This window comes from Jaculus jaculus, chromosome 16, assembly GCF_020740685.1.
Source record: "Jaculus jaculus isolate mJacJac1 chromosome 16, mJacJac1.mat.Y.cur, whole genome shotgun sequence".
In the NCBI taxonomy this organism is placed as follows: domain Eukaryota; kingdom Metazoa; phylum Chordata; class Mammalia; order Rodentia; family Dipodidae; genus Jaculus; species Jaculus jaculus.
The window spans coordinates 17,085,944-17,113,680 of record NC_059117.1 but is presented as its reverse complement, the minus strand read 5'-3'; the positions used below and the strand labels follow the sequence as shown (position 1 = coordinate 17,113,680).

Sequence of the window (27,737 nt, the reverse complement as noted above, 5' to 3'; positions counted from 1 at the left end):
ACATGAGGATTCCTCTTTCCTACCACAGTATGAGTTTATGCTTATTTTACTTCTTAAACCTAAGTGGCCAATCTGTTTTTGATCCCTCTTATGGTGACGCTCCTGGGATTTTCCCACCGTGCCTTGCCTAGTGTGAGTCAGCACTTGTGCAGGGTATAGAGGCTGCAGCTCCGAGATTCTGGTTTCTAATCACCTGCTCTGTCTGTCATTTGCAGTTAGACTTTGCTCACCATATTTCTTTGCCAAGCCTTCGTCAATTTAAAGGTGATGTTCCCAGACTTTAAAGTGACACACATCATTGTCACGATCGTTCTGGGTCCACCATTGACTGATAACAGTCAGCTTGTGTGATGGATCTAATTTCTGACAAGCATGTCTGGAGACCACATGTTCTTTCCATCTCCTAGTAAGCCTATGAGATAGTTCAAGTTATTGTTATTTTTGTTTGTTTGTTTGTTTGTGTTTTGAGGTAGGGTCTCGCTCTAGGCCAGGCTGACCTGGAATTCACTATATAGTCTCAGGATAGCCTGGAATTTGCAGTGATCCTCCTACCACTGCCTCATAAGTGCTGGGATTAAAGGCGTGCACCACCATGCCTGGCTCAAGTTGTTTTTATTCTCTTCTTACAGATGAGAAAGTTGAGGTTAAAAAAATGTGCTCATGGGTAGGTCACGGATGAGCCTAATAATGGTACCAAACTGCCTGTGTTTGCTGAATAGAAAACTAATAAAAAAAATAAAGCTAATAAAAAATAAGATAAATTAAAAAAATGTGCTCATGAGGCTGGAGAGATTTCTCAGTGATTAGGGCATTTACCTGCAAAGCCTAAGGACTCAAGTTTGATTTCCCAGTTTCCATGTAAAGCCAGATGCACAAAATGGAGTATGTATCTGGAGTTCCTTTGCAGTGGCTGGAGGCCCTGGCATGACCATTCTCCCTCTCTCTCTCTTTCCCCTTCCCTCTCTCCCTCTTTGTCTCACTTTGCTTGCAAATAAATAAATAACAAAATTTTAAAAAATGTGTTCAACATCACATAGACACAACTTTCTTAGATTTCAAGCTCTCTGTTTTTCTACCAGTCTGGTGGCCTCCACTGACTAGGTCATCTTTTATTCTATCCTAAAAGAGTAAAGGCAGTGCTAATAGTTCATGAAGTCACTCTTTCTTAAAGATTCTTAAATGCAAGAGGTCATGCCAAGAGTAAGTGTTCTGAGTTGGCATTTTCTTGAGAAAAAATATATATACAGATAGATATACAAATATAGATGTAGATGATATATTTTTTAAAAAGGACAGGAGGATGTGCAAATAGAAACCTATCAACCCACACAGGGGTATAGTTCAGTGGTAGCAAATGTGTCTGCATAAATCTATGAACCCTATGTAGCTAATCACTATAGCTTATGTAATTTTTCCACCCTTCTTCTCCAAGCAGGGCTCAGGGGAGGATGTAGGTAATTGCACCACTTATCATGAAGAATGGAAAAGTGGGATTATTCCACTGACCACAAGGAAAACATTTGATTAACATTTGTTTCAACCCTGCCTCATTTTTATCTTGTAGACAACAATCTAAAGCCAGAAACGTTTCTGAAAATTTTCAACAAATTTTAACTTACCAAATATAATTCAAAGATATTTTGTCTTGGTCTTTCTTATTCTTCTCTAAGTTTTTGCAATGTATGTCCTCTCACTGCTTATCTTTTCTGTCCCTCACCTCCCCCTCACCGCTTGCTTTCTTTCCCTGTACCTGTCACATTTTATATTTAAAAAACAATTCCCTTGATTTTTACCAAATTCCCTAAATCTGTGAAGTCAGTAAACCATCAAGCTTTAGTGACAACCAAACATGTACTATTGTTCAGCAAGTGCCTCTAGAGAAAGCATTTATCTAGCAAATAAGAAAGACAGTATCTTGGGGTTATAATGAAATACCAGGATTTCATTATTTTATTAATTATGCACTTTACTATATGAACATATCATATGTAGGTCATATTCCCATCAGGTTATACCCTTTTTAAAATATTCTATTTTTATTTATTTATTTGAGTGAAAGAAAGAAAGAGGCAGAGAGGAGGAGGAGGAGAAGGAGGAAGAGGAAGGAGAGAGAGAGAGAGAAAATGGGCACACCAGAGCATCCAGCCACTGCAGACAAACTCCAGACGTATGGACCTCCTTGCACATCTGGCTTGCTTAGGTTCTAGGGATTCAAACCTGGGTTCTTTGGCCTTGCAGACAAGCTCCTTAATCGCTATGCCATCTCTCCAGCCCCCATCAGGTTAGACTCTTATATCTCCCCTCTGCCTCCCCCATTCCACTGAGGGCCCTCCTCAGTGGGATTATTGGTATTCACTGTGGAGCCATGAGTGTATCAATCAGTCTTTGTGGAGGAGAGGGACAGTGCTTCAGAAATACTATTATTTCTAAGAGTTTTATTTAGATTTACTTTTATCTCATATTTTACTTGCTTACATATGTTTATAATATAGGACATATTATTAGTTGAATATCCTATTTGCTTATATATGTTTATAATATATGACATATAATCAGTTGAATACCTCCATGACTTACACAGTACATAATATACATTTATTGAGAGCATATGCTCAAAATATTTCAACTATGGTGTTTGTGATTTTAAAACTTTGGCAATCACAGCCACAGAGAATCTGATAAACTATTAAATGCACTTACTTACTGCTTATTTTATGCCAAGAACTTTTGAATTGCTCTGCTCATATGAACTCAATCTTCTCAATAGCTCACGAAGAAGGTGCCTTCTAAAGGTACCATTGTGCTCATTCCCACAGTGGAAAGGCGAGTGTTAGGACCTTGAAAGACTGGATAATTTATCCAGAGATACAGAACTTCTAGTAGCAAGATCTGAACCCAAGTCAGCAAGTCCCCAGACCCTGGACAGAACAGAGGAAGGATAGGACTTTAATGCGCTCTCCAGGGCTCTCAGCATCTACGGGGAGCTCATTCTCTTCCCTTGTGCAAAGAAGCATTCTCTACCCCCGTGGGCACTTCCTGTTTGAACTCATCTGAACACCAGGTGTTGGGGCCACAGGATACACTGAACATGAACTCTGCCCTCCAAAATCTATGGTCAACACAAAAGACGATTACATAAGTAGCTATCATACAAGTAGACAACAAGAAAGAAACAATAATAAGAATTTGGAGGAATCATTTCTGCAAATGGAGGAATTACTGATCACAAAACTTCTCTCCCATATAATTTTGCAACACCTTTCTTTGTGCAAGTATCTTTGGTAATGCTTGCTTTGGGTTTTGGCTTTACCCCCCTCTTCCTTCCCTGTCCTTTTCATACTGAAAAGTAGGATGCCCCTCTGAGGCTGAGCCTTAGTGAACTACATCTGGCTTGGCCTGGCTTCCCAGCAGGGGGAGTGGGAGCAAAGGTGCGCTCACACATGGCAGGCCTCAGATTGCGCAGTCTGCCTGGCCCAGGTGGGGGCCCCTCCCACCTCTGCCGATGCTTCCCAGGAAAGAGGCCATCTTTGGTGAAATGTACCTCACATGGATGACATAGACTTATGAGGCCCCCAAAACTGGGGTTTTGCACCTAATTATATACTTAATATTGTGGAACTTGTGTTTTTAGCCTTTGAGGCAGCCCAAAATAGTCTTCATTAAACAAATTGGTTCTTTTTAACACATTTTTTTCCCAGAATTATTAACAAAGGGGTAGGGGAGCCTTGTAGTAGAACTAACAGGGACCTAACAAGACAAATAATCAAGAGAGAGTGTTATGAGTATAGACCATGCTTTAGCTCAAGCCAGAATGGAATTCACTACATAGTCTCAGGATGGCCTCAAACTCATGGTGATCCTCCTACTTCTGCCTCCTGAGCCTGGGCCACCACACACCATGCCTGGTGAGTGGTTTTTGGTTTTTTTTTTAGGGCAAGTTATGACATGAGTGGAACTTGGTTTCCTATACATACCCAATTTAAGAATGTAGTCATTAAACTCATAACTGTTACTCAGCTCAGAAGACATGGAAAAGTGATTAGATTCAATGATTTGGAAATTTTCTTTACAATTGCCAATCCATAGGAAAACATGACAATTAAACTGGAGGGGAGCCAAACTTGACCGTGTTTTCATTTTCTCTTCATCTTCACTGTAAAAGACTTACTTAAAAAGAAGGTTGGCATTGCATTTTCCAAGAAAAGAAAATCAGCCACATTGATATGTGAGCAGTTCTGCCGACCAGAAGTGCGCATTATCATTTTATCTGTAAGGCAAACAGGATTCCGTAAGAGATTATGTTGAAATATGTCTACGGACCTAAATACTTAGTATGACTTACATGTCTCTAAAGGGAAATATGAATTCTAAGATAACAGTTCTGACCTTAATTCTCAGGTTTGCAGCTGATGCAGCATACATCTTGTACCAGTCTTTGAGCCTCAGATCTTTCCATGGATGATAATGCTACTGTGACTATATCAGAAACTCTGAGATCATATTTTGTATTTTTTTTTTTATGAGAGAGAGAGAATGGGTGTGCCAGGGCTTCCAGCGCCTGTAATCAAACTCTAGATGTGTGTGCCATTTGTGCTAATGTGCGGCCTTGCGTGTTTGTGTCACCTTGTGTATCTGGCTTACATGGGATCTGAGGAGTCGAACATGAGTCCTTAGACTTTGCAGGCAAACACCTTAGCCACTAAGCCATCTCTCCAGCCCTAAGATCACTTTTAAAGTCATGTAATTTTAAGCCTCTGAGAAATTCAGCTTCAAATAATATTAGAGATTTTTAACAAGACATAACGTGGAGCTGATTCAAGTAGTTCAAAGGCATTGCATAAGCTACTAGAAGGGAGGGGGGTTCATACTCTTAAGAGTCTTGAATTTCCCCTTCAGTAAATCACTCTTTAGTTAATTCTTTCTTGCTATAAATTTTTTTGGTTCCACAAACTCTACCCATTCTGTAAGCAGAAAACATTCATTGCACTCATTGCAACATAAGAAATCTGGTATTATTAAGACAGACTTAGTTTTCTGGAAGGTACCTATGAAGTACCAGCCAACCACCTATGTTTATTGTTCCCCTGTTCTAAATATGATGCTTGTGAACTGGTATTAAAGCTGGCAGAGTTCCAGACAGTATCACAAGAGACTTGCTGTATTATTATTATTTAAAATTGAGCTGAGACTTATGGCCAATGATTCTAGTCATTCAAAGGTGGAGTCTCTTCTGTACCACCCTGGGTAGGCTTCATGCTTGCTTGTCTCCAGTGACAGGGACCTTTCTATCTCCTGAGTGGTGGAGAATGGAAGGTTTTGGACACTGCATAGTTGCTAGACAAGACAGATTTCTGTGCAAAGCTAGTTACCATACAGGGATGAGTCAAATATGCTAAGTGAGAAATCAGTTGGAAAACATGAGTTTTGCATGAGGTCAGAGGAAGGAGTGATCACTGTTGGTTGTTGTGGTCAAAAAAAGATGATTTAATGTTGAATAATCACATCATTTGGTTTTTTTGTGTGTGCATTCATTATTACTGATGCCATACATAGATTTCCATAATAGTTAATATTTTTATTTTTTTAATGCTTTAAGAGCTTCAGTTGACAAAAATTGTGTGTTTATGAAGTGCAACATGATTAATCAATATATGTGAACCCTGTAGAGTGGCTATATAACACTAATTAACATACCCACCATCTCATAAGCTTTTATTTTTGCACTGAAACTTTAAAACATGTACTTAGCAGTGTTCAAGCATGTGTCATGCTGTTATTAACTCTAGTACCCATGTTGTATAACTTCCTGACCTTTTTCCTCCTTCCTGGACCATGGCCGCATGTCACCCTTTTCCATACACCAAGCTAATCTTAGCTGTATGATTCCAGTTTTAGTACATGGATTGCTAAAGTTTGTACTACTGAAAGTTTATGAAGGGCTTATTTTGTGTCATGGAATAATTGTGTTGTTATTATATATTATTTGATATGGCGCTATTACAACTTCCTCCGGTGAGAATTGGCTTAAAGAGACAGTAGCGCACACAGCAGGATTTTGGTCCCTCTGGGTGACGCTATAGTTTGGGTCCTGCCAGCAGCGCTGATCGGCCACTCCTAGGATCGCCCCGTCTTCCAGGAACTTGCACACTACTTCCTCCCCATCTTACCCTGACCCAACTGAGACGAAATGACATAAGCAGTAGGAGAGAGGCCCACTGAGTCAGCCTGGTGACCATGAACTCATCTGACACCCAGGCCTTCTTGTCCTGAGAGCAAAATGACGTGTAGTCCAAAGGACATGTATGCTTACACGGAAATAAAGGATACCCTAATAGGACCCCACTAGAGTTCAAAACTCTGGGACTTGTGACTATCATTAGTGCAAACTGTCATGTACTGAGGTCTCTAATTCAGTGTTCTCAGAATCGAGCTGCTTCTGAGCAAGACAAAACCTCTGGGGAGACTGAACATGTAAGGTTATAATTGATACTGGGTTGGGGAGGGACTTTTCCTTAAGTGTTACCTTGAAGTGCTCATGGTTTCTAGGTTCTATTCATCTTGGTTCATTATTTTCACAATTACAGATTTAGGTTAACGTTTACAGGTCATTCTGTTCTTCTATAACTGTTGAGTTGTAAGCTGTTATTTTTTCACATGTTTTTGTGTGTTTGTTTTTGCAGTGCTAAGAACTGAACCTAGGGCCTCACACATGTTAAGACAAGTGCTCTACTAATAAGCTATATTTCAGCCATTTCTTTTTTTTTCCACTGAAAAGTAAGATTGAACATTTATGAATATTGAGATGAGAGGAAAAATGCATAATGACTTCTGGGCTTTTTCTAGACCTAGAAATCTCGGATGGACATTATGACATTTCAAAACAGTGCTATTGAGCCAGTATTGCTTTCCTTAGTTAGAAAAGGAAAGTGAGTCTCAGAAAGGTAAAGTGACTTGCTAAGTCTTCAGACGTAATACCTGTGGAAATAAAGCTAAAACTCAAGTGCAGTTAAAACTAATTCCTTATATTACTTTCTACTTTGGTCCCCCAGTGTTTGTCTAATCTTACATTCACATTTCTGTTTCTCTACTCATTTAGCTGACTAAGAACCTAATAATTACTAACATGTGAGTCAATTTTCATTAGAGATGATTTCAGAAAAAAAAAAATTGTGTTGGCAGGGAATTGAATATCACTAAGCTGTTAACCTGATGTGTATGTCTTTTGCTACAAAGAGATTTTGGACACAGTGTTTTGTTGTCCTGCGTTTTATTTGTGGAAACATCTCCATTTCAGGACCTGCACTATAGCATAAGTAAACTACTGTGGGTAGGAAGGGTTTAGATGTATATGGCATTTGAATTCAACTAAGGAAAAATCAACAAAAAGACCTGTGACCTTGGAATTTCTTGCAGGCATTCTGCAAAGCCTCGCTGTTCTTAGAACACTTGGATGTCTCTTATTGTCCCCAGTTGACAGATGAGATTTTGAAAGTAGTGGCCATTTACTGCACCCACGTCACATCGCTCAGCATTGCAGGATGTCCAAAGGTATGTGCGGCAGTCAGAGCTCAGACCTGTTAAAGGGAAGAACCACCAAAGAACCCAGGAAGGGCAGCTGGGGGTCTACTTGACATACAACCTGGGTTTTGTTTTGTCTGTTTCAGACTTGTCTGAGGTGAGCATTAGATTTTTTTTTCCTAATCTTAAATTGGAAATAACTTGAACATTTCACTTGTGTCAAAGTAGAATTTCAAAAAGATAAAAATATCATTCTCATGCAAATATTATGTCAAAAATTTATTTAAATAATTAATGAGAGAACCAACCAAATAATAAAGCCAGTACACACAGCATTAGAAAAAAAAATCTTTGTGTTTATAAGAACTGAAGAAAGAATGATGGATCATGATTCTCAGGTTATATTTAAAATTGGCTAATATCCTACAAGGCAATATAACCTTAACCTTGGGTTATAGTTTCTGCTAGACAAAACTATTTAGCATATCTCCTAAAAAAACATTGAAGTGTTAATGTGTAACTTCTCTGATAATGGACCTTAGTAATAAGTAGTATAATATTTCATTATTATATTAATATTAGTATATAAGTAGTATGTGAAACAAAAGCATAGCACTCTATATGTTTCCTCAAGGGAGTCAGATAAACAATGTTCCATTATTCATATAATAATCTGTGGTCTACTATTTTAAAATTTTATATATATATATATGTATATATAATTATATATATAATAACTTAAAATTATATATATGTGTATGTGTATGTATGTATATACATACATATACATATATATGTATATGTATATATATGTGTGTGTGTATACACACACACACACACACACACACACACACACACACACACACATATATATATGTAGAGAGAGAGAGAGAGAGAGAGAGAGAGAGCTAGGGCCTCCAGCCACCACTGCAAACAAACTCCAGACACATGTGCCACTTTGTACATCTAGTTTACATGAGTACCAGGAAATCAAACTCTGGTTGTTGGGCTTCGAAGGCAACAGCCTTAACTGCTAGGCCATCTCTCCATCCTGGTCATACTTTTGAGTGTCTGGTATTTTCCTTTTTATAGTTATATTTAAAATAAACAATGCCTATTATAAAATTATGACTATATATAAAAGCTTATAAGGAAAAGTAAAAAATCTGCTGTCATACCATCAAACAAACATAACTATTGTTGACAGCTTATACTTGTTCTTCCAGATTTCTTTTTTTTTTTAATGTTTTTGTATTTTATTTTTATATTTGAGACGAGGGGGGGGCAGACAGAGAGAGGTGGATAGAGAGAGAATGGGTGTACCAGGGCCTCTAGTCACTGCAAATGAGCTGCAGATGCATGTGCCACCTTGTACATCTAGATGGCTTATGTGGATCCTGGGGAATCAAATCTGGGTCCTTTGGCTTTGCAGGCAAGCACCTTAACTGCTAAGCCATCTCTCCAGCCCCAGATTTCTTATATATACAAAAGATTATAAACAGTTACATAGGGCTTGTGTTTTGCCTTTTGAAAGGATAGACTCATACTTTCCAAACTACAATGTAAGCCTATTTTTCTCTTAATATACATAGTAATGGGGTGCTAGGGGTTCAAGAAAGTCATTGAACCCCAGACCCTAGATTCATGTCTAATTTTAAACAAACAAGTGAATAAGTATGAGAAGGATAATTATTAAATTATTATATTTATTTAGGAAAGTACAGAAGCAAGGAAAGCCATCCACATGGCTTGAGAGCTCATACGGTGGGCCTAGAAAAACATGGAAAGGACAGAAAGGAGAGTTCAAAGGGCTCCTGCATGTGGAGAAAGAGTCATGTAGAAAGTAAGGGCTAGGGGGCTGTCCCCTTGGTTCTGGCAGCCTGGGCCTGGGCTCAGCCGAGGGGAGACTCACCAGCAGCTAGATGTTCCTAAGTGATCAGACAGCTCAGAGAGCATGCCTTCCCCTCACAAACACATTTACAACCTTATGATGGTGGGCCTACCTTTCAGCTCAGGGGAGCTGAGGGACAACTAATTGATTTGGGCTAGGTAGGGACTTTCTCAGGAAGAGGCTGGCCATGACACCAAGTTCTGGATTCTAAGCTTCACCAACCATAATGTTAGGATTAGATTTAAATCCTAGGAAAGACCTCCCTCCCAGGAGGGGCCCAAGTTGTTTGTGAAAAAACAGATCTCCTTTAGGCAAGACATAAGAATTCGGGCCCAAAGACATTCCTGTTTCTTATTTTCAAGGGCCTAGTCACATTAACTGCCTAAAAGAGCTACTTGACTCCCTCTCACTATAAACAAGAAATCAAAGTTTTGGGCATGGGGAGATGGGTCAGTTGGTGCAAAACCTGAGCTTGGATCCCCAGGATCCACTTAAAACTGGACACAGTAGCTCAAGTTTGGAATCCCAGCACTCTGGTGTTGAGATGAGAGGTAGAGACAGGAGAATCCCAGCCTCACACAGTGGCCAACAACAAAGAGACCCTGACTCAAACAAGGTGGAAGGCAAGAACCAACACCTAAGGCTGTCCTGTGACCTCCACACGTGTGTGGCATGCATGTGTCAGTACTCACAACAACATATACACAAAAATAAAAATCTTGAATCCTGTATTAATATGGCAGAATAAATATATACCTATGATTTATCGTGAAATTTTATCAGAACTACAGAAGAAGAGTGAGGAATAAGCAAAAGAGGGGTGGAAACAAGCTTGAAAGTAGGTAGATGCAGTTAGCAGACCAGAGACAGCTTTGCGTTTTAAGCCAGCAGTTGAAAAGCTGAAAAGAAACATTTGATTTATATAAGATCTTTAAACTTGGCACCACCTTGGACTTCTGGGCTGGGGTTAGAAGGAGTCTGAAATGAGGAAGACTGAGTTAAGGACTGTGGAAAAGTAGATAGTCTCCTGAATGTCCTCTTGGCAGCTGTTCCTCCCCATCCCAAACTAAAGATTGGACATTTTTTTCCTCCACCCAGCTTCCAGCTTCAAACAGGACAGTTCTTTGCAGTGAGGAGAGGTGGGGGTTGTAGTGCATGCCACAGGATGTTCAATGTCATGCCTGCCCTCTACACACTGGGTCGTTATCACCTGACCTCCTACACACCCAGTCTTCACAACGAAAAATGTCTCCAACCCCTGCTCCTGCTAGCAACGCATTGTCTACAGATCTTAAAACAGAGGGTTAAGCTGGGAGATCCTGGGTTTGAGTGTCAGCATGGAAGTGACAGAGGGGAATGGAGTGACTGAATGCTGAGTGCTCTCTCTTAGAAATCCTGGTCAGCCCAAGATGAAAGATTTAAAAATACTACCATTGAGCCAGGCATGGCGGTGTGCATCTTTAATCCCTGCACTCAGGAGGCAGAGGTAGGAGGATTACCATGTGTTTGAGTCCACCCTGAGACTACAGAGTGAATTCTAGGTCAGTCTGGACTAGAGTGAAACCCTACCTCAAAAACAAAACAAAACAACAACAACAAAACCTAAGAATACTACCACTGAGTGTGTTACCAACAAAATACGACCACTGAGTGTGTTATTGCTGTAGGGGAGCACTGTGGTGGGTTGGATGAGGTGTTCCCCATAAACTTGTTCTAAATGCTTGATCCCCAGCTGATGCTAGCTTGGGAAGTGGAGCCTTGCTAGAGGAGGTGTGTTGTTGGGGGTGGGCTTTTGGGTGCTTTAGCCAGCTCCCTCTTGCCAGAGCTCAGCTCACTCTGCTGCTGCTGTGATCCACCTGATGTTGGCAGGGAGGTGATGATGCCCAGCCTCTGCTCTACCATCTTTCTCCTGCTGTCATGGAACTTTCCCTCCAGACTGTAAACCAACTTTCCTCTGATCAGCTGCTTCTGGTTGGGCGCATCGCAACAGCACCAGCCCTGCACTCAGCTTCCACTCTCCCACCCCAACACACACCCTGCGAACCACAAGCAGCTCCTCAAGCACTGCCCGATCAAGAGGAAAGTCTCTAAGCGTAAAGACCAAGACCCAAACAAATTAACAGGAAAAACCTGAAGTTGACAAATACATAAAGAAAATTTAAATCATCTAAAAATTTTCTAAATTTTTATTTATTTGGGGGGGTGTCAGACACAGAGAGAATGGGCACTGCAAACAAATTCCAGATACATGCACCACCTTATGCATCTGGCTTACATGGGTCCTGGGGAAATGAACCTGGGTCCTTAGGCTTCGCAGGCAAGAACCTTAACCATGAAGCCATCTCTCCAGCCCTAAAGCATTTTTTTTTTAAACTGTCAGGAATTACACGCTATCAACAACCTCATTCTCTTCTGTTGTGTGTACACTGATGGGTTTTAATTACATGGCATCACCCCAATACTGAAGCTGCCTGCTTTCTTGTTAGACCACAATCTCGACTTTTGTGCTGTTTGGTCTATGTGGTGAGTATGACACTACTGTGTCCCTGCCCTTCATGAGACTGATTTGAGGGAGGAGTTAACGACTAGGAAGAAAGAAAAAGGGGTTAGGAAAAGGAAGCAATTAAAGTGAATTTCTGAACAATAGCAAAATATTTATGCGGTTTACCCTAGAGAGGAAAAGAGGCACACACACACAAAAAAAGCCAGGGCCTTTGAACTGCACTTGTCTCTGAAGTGTGGCTGATGGAAACAGGTGACTGGATGCTGGTCACCATCTTGTCTGTGGCGAGTCAGGACATAGCCATCCCGAGTGACGTGAAGCAGTGATGATTTGCAGACTGGAAGCAAAGGACAGCAGAGCTGGGACTCACCAGGCCCGGGAAAGCTGCCGTGGTGCACAAAGTCTCCCGGCCGCGTCCGCATTTGCTGTATTGAGAGGCTCCAAAAAGCTGCACCCCACCCCCACCCAGGGTTTAGATCCAGGGGCAAAGTGGCACACTGGGCGAAAAATCAGTGCAGAACATCTTGTTTCCAGAGGGACTGGAGCAGAGCCAAGCCCCGCTCCAAACTCAGGGTGCTACACTCCCAGAAGTTTTCATTCTGAAGAGCTAATTAGCAAGAAAATGAGGAGAACTGGGCGAATCCGAGGTGTCTGGAGGGCTTGTGCAGCATATGAATTAGATCTGAGGTGACCAGCCAGCTCAGAGAAACCGACACGGCCCTCTGATCTCCCTTAAGGCCCGTACTCAGCGAAAGCTATGAGACAGAGCAGGCTCTGGGCTTCTCTCATGCTCATAATAAGTGCTGATTGTCAGAAACGTCTCCAGGGCTTAGATAGCACTGGAAGGTGAGTTATCCACCCTTTCTGCTGCCTGCTTTTAGTCACTCTCATTTTACAGATGGAGAAGTTAGGGGCATAAAGGAATAGGCTGTGATAGGAATAGGGTACATGACTCAGTGCTCGCTGAAGTGACCTGAGGGAAAGGAGTGAAGTATTTACTTATCTGGGACTTCGCATGTACATGTGTGTGCACATGTGCGTGCTTGCATGTGTGAGGGTGCACTGCATGCATGTGCGCATGGAGAGGCCTCTCACTAGCCTGGAGCTCACCAAGTAGGCTGGTCTAACCGGCCACCGAGCCCCAGGAGTCAGCCTGTCTACCTCCTGAGTGCTGGGGTCACAAAGTATGCCACCATGCCTGGGATTTTGTATGTGGGTTCAGGGGATGTTTGCACAGCAAGCACTTTAAATATGAATTATCCTTGGGCTGGAGGGATGGATTAGCAGTAAAGGTGTTTGCCTGTGAAGCCAAAGGACCCAGGTTCAACTCCCCAGGACCCACGTAAGCCAGATGCACAGGGGGCACATGTGTCTGGAGTTTGTTTGCAGTGGCTATATTCCGTGGCGTGTCCATTCCCTCTCTGTCTCTCTTCTTTCTCTCTGCTTGCAAATAAATTTTTAAAAAATTTAAAAAGAAGCTCTCTACGGCCCTGAGTCATAATCTTCTCAGTGCAGCTGTCAACATGTCTAGAAATTCTTCCACATGGCCATAAGGAACACCAATTATGTGGTTAATAATTGGCTATAAATAAATGACCGACGGATGGCATTTTGCCATATATCAGAAAGGGTGACCATCCTGGCACATGGTATTGACTAACGTATCACTCCTCTACTGCTGTACAGCCAGTGAGTGCCCCCAAAGTCAGTGGCTGGAGACACTTCCCATTTTATTTGCACACAGTCCCATGGTCAGCAGTTGGGCTGGTATCAATTGGATGATTCTCCTTCTAGTGGATGTGAAGGGTGTCCTGTTGGCTCCGCTCAGAGAGGAACATTGTAGCAGGGCTCAGTTGGGAAAGTGCCTTCTTGCTGGAGCTGGCTTCCTTCTCCCACAGGCCCCCTGTAGTGGTTCTAGGCCAGCAACACATTCCAAGGAAGGGAGGGCTCAGGGTGGTGGTGAAGATGATGGTTGTGTTCTTTATAGCATGTTGAGTATCTTGAAAAATCCTCCATAACTTATTTTTTTAAAAAGATTTCTTTTTACTTATTAGAGACAGAGAGAGGAGGCAGGGGAGAGAGGGAGAGGAAGAATGGGCACACCAGGGCCTCTAGCCACCGCAAATGAACTCTAGACGCATGTGCTACCATGTGCATCTGGCTTATGTGGGAGCTGGAGAATCAAACCTGAGCCTTTAGGCTTCGCAAGCATGTGCCTTATCCACTAAAGCCATCTCTCCAGCCCACCCCAGAACTTAATTTAAAAAACCCGTATGATAATGAACATGATTGTCAAAATGATGAATTTGTAATTGTTTTATTTTGTTAATTTTTAAATAATGTGCTTATATTTCATTTTATAAAATATTAAATAATTTCATTTAAAAATAAACCAAAACATTTGTCCGGGGGATCAAAAGGAGTTGTTTTGGGAATAATAATCTCCACCCAGGAGGCTGGGACCTTGCATCTGAGTGATGGGCATGTATCCAAGTCCTCTCCATTCCCAGTTCCCATCCGTCAGTCGTAAATCCACCAGACAGCCCCTCTTACTGAACACACAAAGCCTCCAGTGTGAGGAGATGAGGCTTCCTTTCAGCTCCCCTGTATCATGCAAACCCAGCCATTTCAAGCTCCGCTCGCCCCGCGTGCTCCATCCTGTCATTGGCTTCCTTCCTCCCCACTGCTGAGGGATTTTATTTTCAGTGACGCGATTCTCTGAGACCCACAGAGCATAGAGAAGTTTCTGGGGCATTTTTGTGAGAATCAGTTGCAACATTGAACCTCAGTTCCAAGCATGTTCTGGAAACAGCAAATACTTAGACAATGACAGCATGTATTTTTCTAAACTTAAAAAAAAGGATGCGCATTTCAAACCAAAGGGTTTTTTCTGTTTAAGTCTTTTAACTTTATGTTAAAAACCACTGATCCAATACTCATGGCATGTTTTTTAGAATGTTCAAATATAAAGAAAGAAAGAAAATGCAGTTGGAAAAAACTACCTTTGAGTAGAGTAATCTGGCTTATTCTGCAGCAGGTCTCAGCTCAGCTATAAATTTAAAAGCTAGACCCCAACTAAGTAAAATAAACTAAGAGACAAAGTTGAATTGCCTCTGCAGGACATCTGGACACACTTGCAAGGTGTTGGAACGTGGGCCGGAATTTCTCAGAGTGGGATCTGAACGATCTCTGGGGTTACTGTTCTTCTCTCTCCCCTGCCTTCAAACCACTGTCTCACCTACGTCTGCCTTCCCCAAACCAGGCTAATCCCACCTTCCTTATGTTCAGTCCACAAGAGTGGTTCAAGCCTTCTCACAGTAATCTGATCTCGTTTGCAGATTAACTAGGGGGAATATGTATTTCATAGTTTATAGCAGATAATGCTATAAAGCATACGTTTCCAAACTGGCAAGGCTTTAGGGTGATTGCAAACTTCAACCAGTTCTATCTCTATAGCATTTCCAAAGTTGCTCGTGATGATGTGATGAAGGAAATTCTTGTGAAGTATCTCACCTAAATCAGAGGAGGGGATAACGGGGGGGGGGGGGAAGTCACAAGTTCTTTCAGTGTCAGTGTTTTACTATTCTGATCTTAATTGGAGGTAAACTACTAACTAGGGCCGCTGTATGATAAGTGGATGCAAGACAATCTGCCAGGCTTTTGATTTTTTTTTTTTTTTTTTTGAGGTAGGGTCTCACTCTAGCTCAGGCTGACCTGGAATTCATTCTGCATTCTCAGGGCAGCCTCGAACTCACAGCGATCCTCCTGAGTGTTGGGATTAAAGGCGTGCGCCACCATGCCCGGCTGATTATTTTTAATGAACGGAATCCTCTTCAAGTTCACATGTTTAATTGTCCATATGACAGTACCATGGAGAGGGCCCTTTGGGCAGATGAGCAGGTTTAAAAGAGGCCAGGGGAGGCTGACTCTCCTCATGGAACTGCATTCTTATGAGAGGAAGGAACTGGAGCTCTCTCTGCCACTTGAGCGCATGGCACGAGGCAGATATCTATGGACAAGGAGGAGGTGTCTCACCACGACAGATGTGTAGCCACCTTGATCTTGAGTATGGATTTCACAGGCTTAACAACTGTGGGGAAGGGGTGTTTGATGCTTAGGCCAACCAGTCTCTCATACTGTATTTTAGCAGCTCAAGCTAAGACGCTGTTCTGTGAAACAAGGTTGTCTGAGTAACTAGCACTGACTTTGCCTGTGTGTTCAGATTACTGACGCAGGGATGGAGATCCTATCGGCCAAATGCCATTACCTGCACATTTTGGATATCTCTGGTTGTATCCTGCTCACTGACCAAATGCTTCAGGATCTGGAAATGGGCTGCAAACAACTCCGGATCCTTAAGATGCAATACTGCAGGGGCATCTCCGCGTAAGTAGGCAGCTGATTGTGAAAGGCTTTGAGAATTGCCTTCTCAGAAAGCATCATGTGTGGCTATGCAATTGGTAATATACAGTAGCTTTTAGGGTTAAAAGGTATTCTGTTTTCTAACATCATCTTTGTTTCCTATTCCTTTCCCAGTAGCTGTTACATTTAATTTAAGCACTTTTCTTTCTGCTTTTTCCCAAGCAGGTCACTAGTGGCTTAGCTCCGTTCTTCCTTACTCCTCTCTTAAAACACATTCAGTTCATCTCTCTAAGGAGTTAAAGAACATCATCTGATCATACCAGCTCACAGCTAGCTGAGTTTCCCCCTTTATTGGCGGAGGACAGAATGTGCCCGTATTTTAACTGACCTGATGGAAGTAACCTGTGAACTGTTCAAAATGAGAATCCTTGGCTAGTCCCCAAAGGCCAGGGCCTTTGGGCTGTAAACTTAATAGTAAGAATTGACATTAGCAAAGTATAAGGTAGACCACATGACCGACACATGTAGGTTGCAGAGGAACTTTCTTAAGTAGGCATAGCGTGAGCCGAACCACAGCTCTGGTCACTAGAGACATGAGGAAGAAAATGGCTCCTGATTCAAGCTGGTGTGGGAAACGATGGAAGGAATGGGATATCTCTGGTAAGAGAATTAAGCCTCTCTATTTTCAGTTTCTTGTTGCTTTTCTAAGAGCTTATGGACAAAAAGAACTACCCAGGACGTCATGATAAAAGCCAGTAAACCAGGTTGGAGAGATGGCTCAGCAGTTAAGGCACTTGCCTTACCATATCAAACCCAGTTCCATCCCCCAGTACTCCACATGAAGCCGGATGCACATTGCATGTACATGCTACATTGCAATGTAGCACATGCATCTGGAATTTGTTCACAATGACAGGAGGCCCTGGCATGCCCATTCTCTCTGTCTGTCCTCCCTCCCTCTCTCTCTCTGTTTGCAAGTAAATAATTTTTTTTTTTTTTTTTTTTTTGGTTTTTCAAGGTAGGGTCTTACTCTGGTCCAGGCTGACCTGGAATTAACTTTGTAGTCTCAGGGTGGCCTTGAACTCATGGCAATCCTCCTACCTCTGCCTCCCGAGTGCTGGGATTAAAGGCGTGCCCCACCACGCCCAGCTAAAAAAATATTTTTTAAAAAGATCAGTAAACCAAAGTAAAATTACAAAGTTTAAAATTGTAAACAGTTAATGTCATGAGGCCATGCATGGTGAAGATATGTATTCTGTGATATGTATTCAGTTACGTAATGAGCCTGTTTTTATAAAGGCTGGATAAAGTTTCTCCAGATAGAGAAGAGGCGTAGTAACAGCGGGGCTCCAAGATTTAGGTTAGTTTCTCACCAATTGAGGCCAGTGCTTTATACCTCAGATCCAAACATTTGTTATTACCCTTTGGCAAGTCTTTGGAGGAAAATCTTGCAGGAAACACCTTAAAAGATAGGATAATCTAAACTCCACATAACTGAAAAAGAAAAAAATACCAGCAGCAGAATATGGAGAAAGCAAAAAACATAAGCCTATTTATTTTATATAATGTTTTACCTGGAGGACATACAAAGAGGTCTTAAAACATAGAACAGCACTTTAAAAAACATTGAAAAAACAAGATTTTGAATATTTTCAAATATTTTTTATTTTTATTTATTTGAGAGAGAGAATCAGAGAGACAAATGAGCACATTGGGGCCTCTAGCCGCTGCAAACAAATTCCAGATGCATGTACTCCCTTGTGCACCTGGCTTGTATGGGTCCTGGGGAATCAAACCTGGATCCTTTGGTTCTGTAGGCAAGGGCCTTAGCTGATAAACCACCTCTCCAACCCAGATTTTTTTTTTTTTTTTTTTGGTTTTTCGAGGTAGGGTCTCACTCTGGCTCAGGCTGACCTGGAATTCACTATGTAGTCTCGGGATGGCCTCGAACACACAGCGATCAGCCTACCTCTGCCTCCCAAGTGCTGGGATTAAAGGCGTGCGCCACCACGCCCGGCTCCAACCCAGATTTTGAATCTGTTTTGTATTTATTGGCTATTTGTACTTCCTTTGAGAACTGCCTATTCATTTGCTCATTTACTTGATTGAACCATTTGTTCCTTAGGTATTTTAGTATTTTGAGTTCTTTATGATTTTGATTATTAGTCCCTTATTTCCTTTACTATGCAGAAACTTTTAAATTTTATGTAACCCCAATTTCCAATACTTTTGCCATTACGTCCTGGCTGTTGGAGTCTACAGAAGATTCTTGCCTATACCTATATCTTGAAGCGATCTTTCTGTTTTCTTCTAGCAGTTGCAAAGGTTCAGGCTTTTTATTAAGGTCTGCGCTCCATTTGGTGCTGAGTTTTGTACGGTGAGACATAGGGATCTAGTTTCGGTCTCCTATACATGGATATTTAGTTTCCCTGTATGCTTTTGCCACTTGTTGAAAATCACATACCTACAATTGCATGGGTTTATTGATTCTATTACACTGGTCTATTTTTTCTGTATTTATGCCCATGCCGTGTTGGGTTTTTTATTTGTTTGTTTGTTTTGTTGTTGTTAGTCTTACTATAAGGATGGTATAATTTAAAACCCAGTGTTGTAATACTGATCTTTCTGCTCAAGGTCTTTTGTGATTCCTTGTAACATTTCAAATTTATTCTATTTCTGTGAAGAATCTTAGAGGTTTGATTAAGATTGTATTGGATCTGCAATTTGCTTTCAGTAATATATTTTCACAATATCTATTCTGCCAATCCATGAGCATGGGGGGTTGTCTTTCTATCTTTTAGTATCTTCTTCAATTCCTTCATTAGTTTAAAGTTTTCATTGTAAATGTCTTTCATCTCTTTGGCTATGTGTATTCTTATATTTGTCTTGCTTATTTGTTTTATAGCTATTATGAATGGGATTATTCACCTTTCTTAGCATATTAATGGCAAATTAAAAAGTCACTAATTTTGTATATTGATTTTTGTATTCTACTACTTTGCTGAAAGTCTTTATCAGATCTAACAATTTTTATGGATGAATGTTTTGTTTGTTTGTTTGTTTTTGATTTTGTTTTTGAAGGTAGGGTCTTGCTGTAGCCCAGCCTGACCTGGAATTTACTATGTAATCTCAGGATGGCCTTGAACTCTTGGCAATCCTCCTACCTCTGCCTCCCTAATGCTGGGATCAAAGGTGTGTGCTGTACCTGTGCTCACAAAATAATTATGCACACAACACATTAGACACAGAGAGAAAGAATTCAAACACCATGTTGAATCAGAGTGGAGTGTGAACATTCTGTGTCATTGCTGAGCTTAGAGGAGATGATTTGTTTTTCCTCATTTAGTGTAACGTTCATCGTAGGTTTGTCACATAGTGTCTTTATTATACTGAGGTAAGTTCCTGTATCCCTAGTTTCTTTAGTTTGTTTTTTTTTTTCATCATACAGAGATATTTAACTTGGTCAAAGGCCTCTTCTGCATGACTGAAATGATCGTATGATTTATGTCCTATATTCATTCCATTTATTGATTTGCATATGTTGAACCACTTTTGCATCCTTGGAATGAAACCAACTTGGTCATGGTGCATGATATTTTTAATGCATTGCTAAATTTGACTTGTCAATCCTTACTTCGAGTTTTTGAATCTGTTCATTCAGGAAGGATAGATCTTTTCTTCCTGTCACGTTCCCTCCTAGGACTGCAATAGTATTTTTAACCATTTGGTTGTGGACTTCCCTGAGTCACAGCAGTCTTCTCAGAAAATATGTACACTGGAGACAAAAGTACATGGATTTTCAGAAAGTTCATGGACTTCACAGAAGTCCATCTGGGAAACAGCAAGGATCTGTGGACTGTGGGCTAAGAGATCCTCCATGGTGCATGGTCATCCTTCACAGGCTGGCCTGTCAGGCAATCCTTCATCAGAGAAACTGGAGAGCAAGCGGAGTGAGGTGTTACTCAGGAACACTGTAAACGGTGACCCATGTTCCTGCCCTATGGCCACGCGGTTTCTGTATATCCTTGCTGGCACTCACTTCGGCAGTAGCTATGCTAAAATGGGAACCAAACATACTCATCATGTCTACTAATCCCTGAACTGGCTGAACCGGAGATACTTAAGCCCCATGGCGGGGAGGGGCTGTACTTACTAGCACAGACCCCCACACTCTGCTCAGCAAAACAACAGAGCTCTGAACTGAATTCAACTCTCAACACAGAGTTTTCAAGTCCAAATTTGGTCTAGTTTAAAAACTGTGAGGCAGGGATTACTTATGAGACCAGCTAATGCTGACCATTGTCACTGCAGGGTAGCGGCTCACAGAATGTCATCCCTCGTTGAGCAGCAGGAATACAGCTCTGATGACCCTCCACCGTGGTTTGGCTATGACAGTGATGGCAATCCTCTTCTAGAGGATGAGTCTGAAATGCAAGTGAACGCCTCCAAGTCGACAAGCAGAGAGTCAAACGTCAATGATGAGAACAATAAGGCCCCCAACCTCAAGCAGGAAAAACAACAAGTCTAGAGCTTAGCAGTGTCTCTTCATCGGATGCAAACGTTTTCCCTTGCTGGATCTCAATAACAATGTAAACAAACAGCCAATCTTCTGATGTCTCTAAATGTATCATTAGTTCTTTTGCCTATTCATGATCCATACCAATAGTTTTGATGAGATTATCAGATTTCTAAGGTTGTAGTTAAAGGAAAGCACCACTGAGAGAGAGAATTTTTTAAATTCATTTTTTATTTTTCAAGGTAGGGTCTTGCTGTAATCCAGGCTGACTTAGACTTCACTATGCAGTCTCCAGGCAGGAAAAGGAGGCAGCAATGGTCCTGACTTACAGTCAAAGCTTAAGCCAAGGTGATGGGTAACTGTAAGGATCTGTAAAGCGTTATCATCCACAACATGAGTGAGAGATGTGTTTTCAAGGGAACAAAATGGTTCCTTGGGATTTCCAGACATTTGACAACAAAAGAAAGACAATGTCAATCCAAGCTTCAACAAATTAAAGAGAAACAAGAACTGTCTATGAACAGAAAGGTGTTCTTGGAATGTCACACATCAAGTTTATATTACAAAGGAATTGTTAAATTTTTGAGAGAGAAAGAGATAGAGAGAGGGAGAAAGAAGGACAGAGAGAGAGAATGGGCACTCCAGGGCCTTTCAGCTGCTGTGGATGAACTCCACATGCATGTGCCCCCTTGTGTGCATGTGCAACATTGCACGCTTGTGTCAATTTTACACCTGTGGGATCTGGAGACTTAGAACAAGCATTCTTAGGCTTCGTAGGCAAGCACCTTAACCACTAAACCATCTCTCCAGCCCAATATAAAGCAAGTTTTAAACCAAGTTAGGCTGAAAAAAGGACACTCAATTTTGCTAGAAATTGCACTAATTGCATATGTGTGCAGTAACTTTTAATATTTTCATCCATAGATATTTAAGCATATCTGCTAATAGGACTCACCTGTTTACAGTGCTCTGTACAACTCAAAGTTCTATTCTGACTGCTATGCACAAGCTGTGACAGGGACAGCAGACTGGTGGTTTAACTTTTCTATTTGCTCAAGTACTTAGCTATTAAATGGTGTCAATCTCTGCTTTGTGTGTGTGTATAAGCTTGAAACAAAGATTTTAAAAAACTTGAAGGATATGAACATATAGATCTTTACAAAGTATTATTATAGTGCATTCAGTATTAGCTAAGTACATATTTTTTAATTTTTATTTATTTATTTATTTGAGAGCGACAGACACAGATAGAAAGACAGATAAAGAGAGAATGGGCGTGCCAGGGCTTCCAGCCTCTGCAAATGAACTCCAGACGTGTGCGCCCCCTTGTGCATCTGGCTAACGTGGGACCTGGGGAACCGAGCCTCGAACCGGGGTCCTTAGGCTTCACAGGCAAGTGCTTAACTGCTAACCCATCTCTCCAGCCCAGCTAAGTACATTTTTGCATGTATGAAGAGTATGTGTGTGGTATGGTTTGTGATGTATGCATGTGTGTGTGCAGATGTGTATTGCTGTCCATCAGCTAGCCCCAGTGTCTCTGCCCCCACCCCAACTGGGGTTATATTCTTGTGTGGCCAACGAAGCTTTTGATGTGGGTTCTGGGGAGTGCAACTTGGTGGTCTCTGACCCAGGAGGCCCTCATGCTTATGCGGCGCGTACTCTTAACCACCGAGCTATCTTCCTGGCCCAGCTAAATGCTTTCTTAATAAGTCCCTTGCCTCATTTTGAAAGTTTTGAAATCAGTGGTGGAAAGGTTCCTAGGAGTGGGCAGCAAAGAAATCATTTGAGTAGGAGGTTTTAAGATCCTAGCCAAAAACTCAAGATGACGATGTTAAGAGTGAGGATTTTAACTAAATTTGGTGATTTCTAGCAGCTGCATGAAAGTTGACTTCAGAAGTCTGACCCTGAGTATTTTATACACACAGCTAGAGAAACATAAGAGGGGCAGCTGGCTTCTACAGGAATAACAGCTGCACGGGGGACGAGCAGGCAAAGGGGAAACGTGCCGTTAGACTGTCTAGAAGCCCAGCAGGCTGCTTTGCATTGTGAAAAGCTCTCTGAGCAGAGCAATATCTTTACAAACAAGGATGGGAGGCTTGCTGCTCATTCATTCTGAGGAGACAACGCTAGAGGTGCAGAAATGGAAGAAAAGGAATAGGAATTTGGAAAAGTGAGCTATACAAGGGGCCACATAAACAATTTCATTAAAAATTTAAATATTGGGGACCTGAGAGATGGCTTAGTGGTTGGGATGTCAGTCTTCAAAGTCAAAGGACCCAGGTTTAATTCCCCAGTACCCATGTAAGTCAGATGTCCAAAGTGGCGTATGTGACTGGAGTTTGTTTGCAGGAGCTGAAGGCCCTGGCGCTCCCATTCTCTCCCTCTTTTCCTCCTCCTGCCTCTATCACTCTCTCAAAAAAAAAAAAAATTTAAAAAATTTAAATATTATTAGCTAAGCTATACTTGTGACTTTTCTGGCTGTTGGCTAGTTTCATTAACTTTAATTTTAGACATGAAATGATTTTTATAATTGCATGAGAGTGAAAAGAGATTATGAAAATTGCCTCGTGCCTCACAGTTTCCTCTAATTAACAGTTTAACACAGTTCACCACAACCACATCAAATAATCTCAGCATGTGAGACTCTTTCAGTCTTGTGCAAGTTCTGATTTCATGAAGAGTGAATTATAAGACATTAGGTATCCCACAAAGCTGACTTTATTTCATGAATAAGAAGTCAGAACTGTGCAGCAATGAAATATTAACAAAAAGACTATGATAAGTCACATTATTTGGAAAGTTTTATTTTAAAAAAATCAGTGTTTACTAATTGACTTATCCTAATCATAAAATACATAATCCAATAAACAGATCTGTTTAGAACTACATCATTTAAGTGCCAAGACTAGACAATGTTTTTAAGAGATGGAACTCATAAATTAATATAGCACATTATAAAAGTAAAACTCTATATTTATATATCAGGCAATAAAATAACAATGTTTCTTTCCCCTAATGAAATACATTTTAAATTATACAAAAGCTACTAGGAAGAACTTCCCATTTATGGTAAGTATACTTAGAACTTGAATTGCCCTAAGAGAGACTAAGTAGAAAACCTGAACGCTGCTATTGTATGGTTTTTCCTTAAGAGGGATCTGTGACTGTGAGTAGATTTCCTTCCCATCTTCCTCAGTTGCAAACAAACACAGCTTATCATGGGTGGACCTGACCTAACCAAGCAAATCCTTTCAAAGCACAGATTTCTCCACAAAGAAGTCAAGTTGTCAAAGCATTAGAAAGAATCATTGTATCACTGCTGGCTGTGAAGACAGAGGGGCCACGGTGAGAAGGGGTGTGGGTATGTGGGTAGTCCTTAGATAAGAGTGACTTTTAGCTGATAGCCAATAAGAAAATGGATCTCTCAGTCACGTGGAATTCAATTTTTCCTATAATGTGAATAGCTTGGAACATTTCTCCCCTGAGACCCTTGTTAAGAACTTAGCCTGGTCAACACCTTTATTCCAGGTGTTTGATAACACTGAGCAGAAAAGCCAGCCTGCCTCGCTGTGAGCTGGCAGTGGGGTGAAAGTGCTAAGTTTGGGGTACACTTGTCATCATTTATCTGAGGTTTTGCTTTGCACGGCTTCGGTTTCCTGCACTTGGTACATTGGGGAATAACCACTTCCTGTTTGGCGTCTGTATCACTGGGTAGCAGGGTCATAGCTTGCACTGTCCCACTCAGGATGTCCCTTTGTCCAGTGCGTCCATGCTGTATGCATGACCACGGTAGCTTTCCTAGTTATCTGACCGGCATAGTAATGTCACAGTGCTTGTGTTCACGTAGGTGTGATCTCAGTAGTCACCCCAGAGCACAAACCTGGTGGCACAGGCAATTGGAGTATGCCGAAGGGAAGTCTTTAAGTGGACATGTGACAGTTCTCAATGTTGTAAGGGAAAAAACAAACAAACATGTTTGGGATGCTAAGATCTACAGTCAAAGTGAGTATTTTACCTGTGAAAAAGAAACCCCAGTTGGGTCTGTCGCTACTCAAACTAAAAGTTATAGCCGCAGTGCACAAGCACTTAGTTAAATTTGTGTGTTTATGTGGAAAAGCATGGTGTACACAGGGCTTGGCACTTTCTGTGGTTCCAGGTACCCACTGGAGGTCTTGAACTTATCTTCTGAGAAAAGGGGGGTTGGGGCGTGCTTTTGCCATTTGTTACAGAGCAATGGAAAATGAATGTGATGGGCTGGAGAGATGGCTTAGCGGTTAAGCGCTTGCCTGTGAAGCCTAAGGACCCCGGTTCGAGGCTCAGTTCCCCAGGTCCCACGTTAGCCAGATGCACAAGGGGACGCACGCATCTGGAGTTCGTTTGCAGAGGCTGGAAGCCCTGGCGCGCCCATTCTCTCTCTCTCCCTCTATCTGTCTTTCTCTCTGTGTCTGTCGCTCTCAAATAAATAAATAAATAATTAAAAAAAAAAAGTAGAAAATGAATGTGATACAGCTAAGTAAAAGAAAAAAAAGTGCCCTTAAAGCAATTCACACGGTTCCTTCCCACTGCTGCTGTTTGCAGCTTCTGTGAACGGTGGCAGCTGTACTTGGTTTTTGCATGCACACACCTGCAGGTCATTGTTAACAATCGCAGCGCACCGACGCCAGCCTTACTCCTGCAGTTTTAGGGACTGAAACCAGCTCTGATGCCTAAGGCGCACAGTGCCCTTAGGAGCGGCAGCATGTATCCACCTTCCTTGTGCGCTCGCCTGGTTCATGAGTCCTGAAATACAGAATTGCACATGGTTACAGCCTCACTGGACAAGCACAGTATTTAACTACACAGATCTTATAGCACATCTCAGTAACCCAGAAGTACCTCAGAATGCCAGGAAGCTGAGGAAAGAATTTGAAGTGAGGAAAAGTGACAAAGAGGTTATTAGGTGAGTTTGTTCTTTTCTTTCATTTTCTTAGAGCAACTTTGAGAAGAAGCTACTCTGTGTTTGCACTGCTCTTTAATGTAGGTTAGGCAAGAAGAGAAAACTACATTACAGGTGCACAATTAACAAAAAAAACCCCACCCTGCTTGTATTGGGAGTCTGGGAAACAGTAAATCTGGGCATGAGTAGAAGTGTGGGAAACCATCTCCTCAGTCAAGAGAGTGAATGGGATGTTCATCACTTCCGAGGACCCCTGCACCCCTACGTAATATCTCAGTTGTACCCCTGCCCACAGCCTAGGAGTTAAAGGCTTCACCGCCCTCTTCCATGATGGGCGGTAGAGAAAACTCTAAGGAGCTCTTTTGGTCACGGGGTTGTGCTCTTGAAGGGGATAGTGAGGTTGTCACCCCACAGTTTTGCTTCACTACTTGCCTCATGTACTAGAATTCGGGCTTCCAAAACCTTGTTTCTTATTTATGTCTCCTTGTCTAGAGACAGAGAGAGACAGAGAGAGAGAGAGAGAGAGAGAGAGAGAGAGAGAGGGGGGGGGACTGAGACCATTTTCCTTTGGCCAAAAGTGGGGAAAGGAGCATGGTCTCCCTAAGCAGTGTGCCTTGTGTGAAGTGGCAGGAACGACTTCTTATGCTGTGTTTAACTCTGCCATTTGCTCTCTAGACCCCTCACCCAGACCCGCCTGAATGTGCAAGTCTGCAGGTGCTTTCCAGCTAAAGCCAAACACACCTGATTCAATCAGCTCTAGCCAGACTAAGGACTACACCAGACACTGGCTAGTAATTTACACATGCTAATTTCCTTGTTTAAAAACAGGATTAGATCATTTCTTGGAACAGTGAATTTCTTCCTGCCTCCCTCCCTGTTTCCTTGCCTAGCCTGGTACGGGCCCTTTGTTCACATCTGGTTCATAAAGACCCGGCTGCTGCCCTCTCTTCACAGTAGCCTAAACAATGCATCAGGACCGGGTTAGAAATGCCACTGGTCCCAAACTGTCCGAAGCACCATACTAAGTATTCTGGGTCGTTCAATAGATACGTACAGACAAATCAATTCCCACACAAAACTTGCCAGCTGGCTAGTAAGTAAACCATATGATACAACAACATGCAGAGACTTCCTCAAGTCTGTCCTCTTCTGTTCAATTTTATCAATTGCACTTTTCACCTCAAAACAACAACAACAACCTGGAATTTAAAAAAAATACTTTCCATGTCTTAGCATTCTGAACAAGAGGAATATAGTTGTGATAATCATTTCATTTTCCTTCTCTCTTATGATCCCGGGGTCTGTGTCAGGTCTGGGTTGTTTTCGGTGGAGATTCTCTTCATTATGGGTCATGGGTTTTTTTTTTTCCCCATCATGTTTTTTAAACTCTCTCCTCCTCCCACTCTTTTTTTGATAAGGCTCCTAATATGTAGTCCAGGCTGGCCTATAACTCACTTGGAGCCTAGGTTGGCCTCATGCTCCCTATATAACCAAGGATGACCTTGAACATCTTGACCTTCCAGCCTCCTTCTCTTCCCAAGGGCTGGGGCTACAGGTGTGCACCACCATGCCCAGTTTCAGGCAGACTGAATGCGAGGCTTCACGCATGCAAAGCAACTGCTGTACCAACCGAGCTATATATCCCCAGCCTGCTAAATGCTTTTGTATATCTATAAAACCTTGCGTTTTGTACCAAGGTGTGGTTAAGTTACTTGGAAACAGTTTAAGCCTTTCTAGCTTTTGACTTGTTAGGGAGTTCTGGGATAGTGGTTCAGTATGGGACTATTTGCTGCCCACTAAATTCTCATGATGTTTGTCACAACTTTATTTTTGTTTTTGATTTTTATTTATTTATTTGAGAGTGACAGATAGAGAAAGAAAGAGGGGGAGAGAGAATGGGCGCATCAGGGCCTCCAGCCACTGCAAACGAACTCCAGACGCCTGCGCCACCTTGTGCTTCTGGCTAACGTGGGTCCTGGGGAATCAAGCCTCGAAATGGGGTCCTTAGGCT

The 27,737-nt window shown here is 41.8% G+C and overlaps 2 protein-coding genes across 3 annotated transcripts in view; one reads left to right on the top strand and one right to left on the bottom strand.

Moving 5' to 3' along the window:
- The window catches only part of Fbxl13 (F-box and leucine rich repeat protein 13), a 205,543-nt gene extending 184,114 nt beyond the window's left edge, over positions 1 to 21,429 (top strand). For both annotated transcript variants that reach the window (XM_045135824.1, XM_012947562.2), the window contains 3 exons: positions 7,414 to 7,548; positions 16,135 to 16,298; positions 20,586 to 21,429. In XM_045135824.1, the coding sequence (XP_044991759.1) occupies positions 7,414 to 7,548; positions 16,135 to 16,298; positions 20,586 to 20,802 (516 nt within the window). In that variant the 3' untranslated portion in view covers positions 20,803 to 21,429. The remainder of the gene's footprint in view (positions 1 to 7,413; positions 7,549 to 16,134; positions 16,299 to 20,585) is intronic.
- Positions 21,430 to 25,240: 3,811 nt separating this feature from the next.
- The window catches only part of Fam185a (family with sequence similarity 185 member A), a 37,602-nt gene continuing 35,105 nt past the window's right edge, over positions 25,241 to 27,737 (bottom strand). Inside the window, exon 8 of the mRNA XM_004652686.2 lies at positions 25,241 to 25,569. Within this exon, the coding sequence (XP_004652743.2) occupies positions 25,457 to 25,569 (113 nt within the window). The 3' untranslated portion in view covers positions 25,241 to 25,456. The remainder of the gene's footprint in view (positions 25,570 to 27,737) is intronic.